Below are 6,743 nucleotides of genomic sequence, written 5' to 3' on the forward strand. Positions count from 1 at the left end.
CCCAGGCGAAAGGAAAAGGACGCCTGGCGTTGGCCTGGCAGGCTAATCAGCTGCCTGGGCTGTCCAGGCCAGGCTTGCTCTATTTTTTTCAGGTAACAACCAAACAAAGCTCAGGCAGCTATCAGGCAAGGGCCAAGCCAGGCAGCATCTAGCGTGGATGCGAACCAAACTAGCTCTGAACGCAGGGAGATGAATGGAGGGGTGTGTGTGTGTTTGGGTTGTTCACTTCTTTTGGTCCACTGCGAATGAACGCCACAAGCCTATCTGGCAGCAAACTTGGCGTGTAATTCGTGGTAACGACCCAATGGTGTGAAAGATGCGTTTGATCTGAAATCCTGAGAAACCGACGTCAATTTTATTAGCGATTTCGGTTTTTATTAGTATACCTTTAATATTCTCGGTACTGTCATATTTACATTTGGAAGATTTTTCGAGGGAAAAAAGAAGATCAGAGGCCCCTAACCCTTTGCACTCTCTCACCGTGCCAACTGCACACCAATCACACGTGAGGGCGCGGATGCAAAAACACCACACACCAATCATCCACGCGAGGGCGCGGACGCAAAAACGCCCGCCCCTCCGCCCGCAGGCCGCAGTCCAGCCAGTGCCGCTCCGCTCTATATAAAGGAGCCGAGAGCGGGGGGAGGAAACCCTAAGCAGAGTGGGGAAAGGCGTCTTCGTACTCGCCTCTCTCCGCGCAACCGAGCCTTCCGCCCACCTCCTCCCCATTTCGCCAGCGGCGCACCCACCAACCACCCCCACCCGCCGCCATGAGGGAGTGCATCTCGATCCACATCGGCCAGGCCGGCATCCAGGTCGGGAACGCGTGCTGGGAGCTCTACTGCCTCGAGCATGGCATTCAGGTACGGATCCATCCGCTCGCCCCCCTCCCCCCTTTTACCTGTCGTGTTCAGCGTCGGATCTGGGGTTTGTAGTGGTTGGTGGTGCGCTCGGTCGGTCTGATCTGGCGCAGATCTGGCCGCGGCCGGTCAGATCTGCCCTTGGTAGAAGGGAGGATCTGCATCTGACGGAATGTGGGGTGCATGCGGTCGATTCTGTCGGTCGATCTGGTGTTGTGAGGGGCGCGGCCGGTTCGAATTTGAATTTTTAGGTGTGGATTTACTGGATCTCAGATCCGATGCAAGTCTCGCCTGTTTGGGAGCGGTTGGTTAGGTTTTCCATGTTTTGGATCTGACCGTGAATCCATCGGTTTGAAAAGCCGCTTCCTCCTAGATAGGTTCGCTACTTGTTAGAACATCACTGATCTGGCACACACTGTTTAGATCTGTGCTGTACTGTACTGTACTGTACTGTTTAGATCTGTTCGAATTCTGCTAGATCCGGTGCTATCTGTTCATGCATGTGATGTATCATTGCTGATGGTTCTGAATTGTACATTAGCCGCTCGTAGAGAAATGCATCTCTAATGGATTACTATTCTTCTGTTGGTGCTGTGTAATGCAAGCAATTTAGTAAGCGCTTTGAGGATCCTTTTCTTATCCTGTTGTTACAGAATTTTGTATGGTTAGCTTTGCACCACTTAACATTGTTTTAATCCCCCTTGTGCAGCCTGATGGCCAGATGCCCGGTGACAAGACCGTTGGGGGAGGTGATGATGCTTTCAACACCTTCTTCAGCGAGACTGGGGCTGGGAAGCACGTCCCCCGTGCTGTCTTCGTAGATCTCGAGCCCACTGTGATTGATGAGGTGAGGACTGGCGCTTACCGCCAGCTCTTCCACCCTGAGCAGCTTATCAGCGGCAAGGAGGATGCAGCCAACAACTTCGCCCGTGGTCATTACACCAGTAAGTGCTGTTCTCTTTGTTTGTAATGATGACAGTACACCACTTTTGCTCGTCATCTGGCTGACTTTTGCTGTGCCTATTGCAGTTGGCAAGGAGATTGTTGATCTGTGCCTTGACCGTATCAGGAAGCTTTCAGACAACTGCACTGGTCTCCAGGGATTCCTTGTCTTCAACGCTGTTGGAGGTGGAACTGGCTCTGGCCTTGGTTCTCTTCTGCTGGAGCGCCTCTCTGTTGACTACGGAAAGAAGTCCAAGCTTGGGTTCACAGTGTACCCATCACCCCAGGTCTCCACCTCTGTTGTTGAGCCATACAACAGTGTCCTGTCCACCCACTCCCTCCTTGAGCACACTGATGTGTCTATCCTTCTTGACAATGAGGCCATCTATGACATCTGCCGCCGCTCCCTTGACATTGAGCGCCCAACATACACCAACCTCAACAGGCTTGTTTCTCAGGTACAGTCTTGTTTCTGCATGGCTACATGTTTTCTGTTTGATGTTTGTTTCAAGTTGCAGTTCCTAATAATGTTTGACTGAGATCTAATTCATTGGTTAAACATCTAATGTGCAGGTCATTTCATCGCTGACAGCTTCCCTGAGGTTTGATGGTGCTCTGAATGTTGATGTCAATGAATTCCAGACCAACTTGGTGCCCTACCCGAGGATCCACTTCATGCTTTCCTCCTATGCCCCAGTGATCTCAGCTGAGAAGGCCTACCATGAGCAGCTGTCTGTTGCTGAGATCACCAACAGCGCCTTTGAGCCTTCATCTATGATGGCCAAGTGTGACCCCCGCCATGGCAAGTACATGGCCTGCTGTCTCATGTACCGTGGTGATGTTGTTCCCAAGGATGTCAACGCAGCTGTGGCCACCATCAAGACCAAGCGCACTATCCAGTTTGTTGACTGGTGCCCCACTGGCTTCAAGTGTGGTATCAACTACCAGCCACCAGGTGTTGTCCCAGGCGGTGACCTTGCCAAGGTCCAGAGGGCTGTGTGCATGATCTCCAACTCCACCAGTGTCGTCGAGGTCTTCTCCCGCATTGACCACAAGTTTGACCTCATGTACGCCAAGCGTGCCTTCGTCCACTGGTACGTCGGTGAGGGCATGGAGGAGGGAGAGTTCTCTGAGGCCCGTGAGGATCTTGCTGCCCTGGAGAAGGACTATGAAGAAGTTGGTGCTGAGTTCGACGAGGGTGAGGACGGTGACGAGGGCGACGAGTACTAGAGCCTGCCTCCTGGTGCTTTCCCAAGGCGTGCTGCTGCTATCCCATGATCTGCCCGAGTGGCTTTATCTGTTATCTGTCTGTTTGAATCTTTGCTTTGTGGTGTTTGTTTTACAACCTGTTGTGTTGTAAGACCCTTGTATCTTTGAACCTGTTATGCACCTTGGTTAATATGCATGCTATCTGGTTATCTACACCATAGCCTTAATTGCTCTGTCTCCATTTTCCTGTTTTATATTAATTTGTATTGTTTCATTTGTGCTACTGTTGAACTATGCCTATTATCTCAACATAGCCGGTCGGAAGCCCGAGTGAACGAGTGTTGGTGAGATGCTTGGCGAGCCATTGTTTCAGTCACTCTTGTGCAGTTGAAACCCAAAAGCCCTGGCCCAACTTGTTAAACTTGGCCACTCTTATGCAGACGAAACCCAACAGATAGCCTACCCCAAATTGGTTGCAATGATGATCGAACCTAGAGTTTGAACTGGAATTGAGGAAATGTTTGTTGAGTTTGCTATTTTACAGGTGCCTGAAGTTTCTCCTATATCATCAGCGACCTAATTTGATCTTCCTGTGGTCAATTGGAATTCAGGGAATGTTTGTTGCTAACAAGACGCCTGAAATTTATTCTCCTATAAACCACGATTAAAAGATTCAGTAGTAGCCACAAGCTTAAAAAGCAGCAAGTATAAATCACAGGCAAGAAATATATAAGACCTGTAAATTGTTTGTTTTCTGATGGACCATATCAGACGTAACTCAGATCTGTACTCTATTCTTTAGATAGATGGCAAGAGAATATGATCAAATATGCTGGTGAAGCATGTCCAAATAACATGGTTCAGTGTTCAAGCAGGACACTGCTTGCATGTAAAAGATTTGAATCATCAGTTTGGGTCTCAACAATTTCTTCTATCAACACCAAGCAATCCCCACACCGCTAGACCGGCGTCAAACCCCCAATTATTGCCCCGGCGACGCGAGTTACGGCGGCCAGCGCCAGCGGAGTGCAGACGGGCCTACGGTGGCGTGCGCCGTCGGGGAAGAGTCCCGTTGCTCCCCTGTCCATGCTTCCCCGCACGACACCACTCCCCGGCGGCGTTGACCGAGCTCGGAGCTGAGGCGAGGCAGCCGGCGGAGTGCAGATGGCGGCCGCGCTCCTCGTCCGCCGTCCCGGTGGCGGCTTACGTGGACAGCCTCGAGCTCGGCCACAACTCCCAGCAGATCAAGGCCAAGCTCGCGCACACGCGAGGCCTGCTGCACCGCGACCTCGGCCACAACCCTGGACTGCAGGACTTGCTGCCGGCGCTGAGCAGGAACGCCGACCAGGCGGAGGACCTGCTGGATGAGCTCCACAACTTCCAGATCCATGACAGGCACCACGGCACCAGCCACGCCACCACCCAGGCCAATTTTCTTCCTCATGGCCGCAATGCTCTCCGGCACACTGCCACTAGCTGGGCCGCGTGCTTTTCTTGTCCGTCTGCACAAAGATCACGATGACAAGTGACGTTTCCACCCAGTGATCTTCTCCAGGAAAATCAAGTCGGTGTTACAGGACATGCAGGCCCACTGTGACTCCATCTCCGATTTGCTTGGGAAATATCCCAAGCAGCAGCATGGAAGCCACCCTACACCGGCCTCAGATTGGATCCACAATTATACAAGATACATTATATGGTAGGAGACACACTTTTGAGGAAACTGCCAACCGTGTCATCAGCCGCGAAGATACCAGGCATGGTGAAAATACTTGATCCACTAGAGCTGCGAGGTTTTGAGTCTTAGGGCATCTCCAATGCGCGGGCGCTTGCGTAGATGCTTAGGGAATAGAATAAAATAAAACAAAACAATGTTTAGCGTCTGGGTAAGCGCCTAGGCGTCCAACGCTAGTGCCCTGTGAGACGCTTGTTCTCTCTCATCAAATTAATTACCGGTGAACTGGAAGCACTCCCCTAACCGCTCACTGATCTGTGGGCCCAAGGACACTAATTTAACCCGAGACAATATTTTAATTTAACTAATTAAACCCACTGTTAAAATATGTATCACTTACACAAGGAGCCACTGGTCAGTATTGACCAGTCAAACGGTCATGTTGACTGCACCTGCTGACGCAGCAGAGGCTCCTCGAGTCAGCCTCTACTAACTGGGCAGTTGACCCAGTCAACTGGGCCCACTGGTCAGCCTCTCTGCTGGTCAGTTGGGTACAATTCTGGGTACACATATCAATTACTGAATAAACTTCAAATTAATAATATTTCAGGAAATTCCAGAATATGTTTAAATCTTTGAAAAATCATATAAATTAATCCGTAAGTTAGATGAAAATAATTTATATATGAAAATTACTCGAAAAAATACAACAATCTGAATATGCAATCTGTTCATCTTGAATGAAATATGCCCTAGAGGCAATAATAAAGTTGTTATTTATATTTTCTTATATCATTAAAAATGTTTATTATTCATGCTAGAATTGTATTAACCGGAAACTTAGTACATGTGTGAATACATAGACAAAATAGAATGTCCCTAGTATGCCTCTACTTGACTAGCTCGTTATTCAAAGATGGTTAACTTTCCTAAACCATAGACATGTGTTGTCATTTGATGAACGGGATCACATCATTGGGAGAATGATGTGATGGGCAAGACCCATCCGTTAGCTTAGCATATTGATCGTTCAGTTTTATTGCTATTGCTTTCTTCATGACTTATACATATTCCTCTGACTATGAGATTATGCAACTCCTGAATATCGAAGGAACACCTTGTGTGCTATCAAACGTCACAACGTAACTGGGTGATTATAAAGATGCTCTACAGGTGTCTCCGATGGTGTTTGTTGAGTTGGCATAGATCGAGATTAGGATTTGTCACTCCGTGTATCGGAGAGATATCTCTAGGCCCTCTCGGTAATGCACGTCACTATGAGCCTTGCAAGCAATGTGACTAATGAGTTAGTCACGGGATGATGCATTACAGAACGAGTAAAGAGACTTGTCGGTAACGAGATTGAACTAGGTATGAGGATACCGACGATCGAATCTCGGGCAACTAACATACCGATGACAAAGGGAATAACATATATTGTTATGCGGTTTGACCGACAAAGATCTTCGTAGAATATGTGGGAGCCAATATGTGCATCCATGTTCTGCTATTGGTTAGTCACTGGAGAGGTGTCTCGGTCATGTCTACATAGTTCTCGAGCCCGTAGGGTCCGCACGCTTAACATTCGATGACGATTTTATATTGTATGAGTTATGTGATTTGATGACCGAATGTTGTTTGGAGTCCCGAATGAGATCATGGACATGACGAGGAGTCTCGAAATGGTCGAGAGGTAAAGATTCATATATAGGACGAGTATTTGGACACGGGAAGTGTTCTGGGGGTATCGGGTACGTATCGGGTCACCGGAAAGGGGTTCCGGGCACCCTCGGCCAAGATATGGGCCTTATTGGGCCTAGCAAGGGACAGACCAGCCCCTAGTGGGCTGGTGCGCCCCATACATGGCCGAATAAGGTGGGGAAAGGAAAAGGGAGAGGAGAGGAAGTAGCGGGGGCAATTCGGCCTTCCCTTTCCTTCTCCCCCTCCTCTTTCCTTCTCCCTCCGGAAGACATGGAAAGGGGGATGCCGAATAGGATTAGGCCCCAAGTAGGATTCCTCCTACTTGGGGTGCGCCTCCTGCTGCTCCCCCCTCCCAC

General features: G+C 49.3%; 1 protein-coding gene across 1 annotated transcript; it reads left to right on the forward strand.

Annotated features, from left to right (window-relative positions):
* The first annotated feature begins 639 nt into the window (after positions 1–639).
* LOC119287942 (tubulin alpha chain) lies at positions 640–3,238 on the forward strand. The gene is made up of 4 exons (XM_037567560.1): positions 640–863; positions 1,570–1,804; positions 1,890–2,260; positions 2,376–3,238. Exons 1-4 carry the CDS (start codon positions 771–773, stop codon positions 3,030–3,032), a joined length of 1,356 nt encoding a protein of 451 aa, XP_037423457.1. The 5' UTR covers positions 640–770; the 3' UTR covers positions 3,033–3,238.
* Positions 3,239–6,743: the final 3,505 nt, after the last annotated feature.

The sequence above is a fragment of the Triticum dicoccoides genome, chromosome 1A, assembly GCF_002162155.2.
Source record: "Triticum dicoccoides isolate Atlit2015 ecotype Zavitan chromosome 1A, WEW_v2.0, whole genome shotgun sequence".
Taxonomy (NCBI): Eukaryota; Viridiplantae; Streptophyta; class Magnoliopsida; order Poales; family Poaceae; genus Triticum; species Triticum dicoccoides.

What these genes read in the sequence shown, in the direction of transcription:
- LOC119287942 (XM_037567560.1), top strand. Translation starts at nt 771, where the DNA reads ATGAGGGAGTGCATCTCGATCCACATCGGCCAGGCCGGCATCCAGGTC. An exon ending in GCCTCGAGCATGGCATTCAG is followed by an intron (nt 864 to 1,569) that starts GTACGGATCCAT and finishes CCCCTTGTGCAG; the next exon opens with CCTGATGGCCAGATGCCCGG. An exon ending in CGCCCGTGGTCATTACACCA is followed by an intron (nt 1,805 to 1,889) that starts GTAAGTGCTGTT and finishes TGCCTATTGCAG; the next exon opens with TTGGCAAGGAGATTGTTGAT.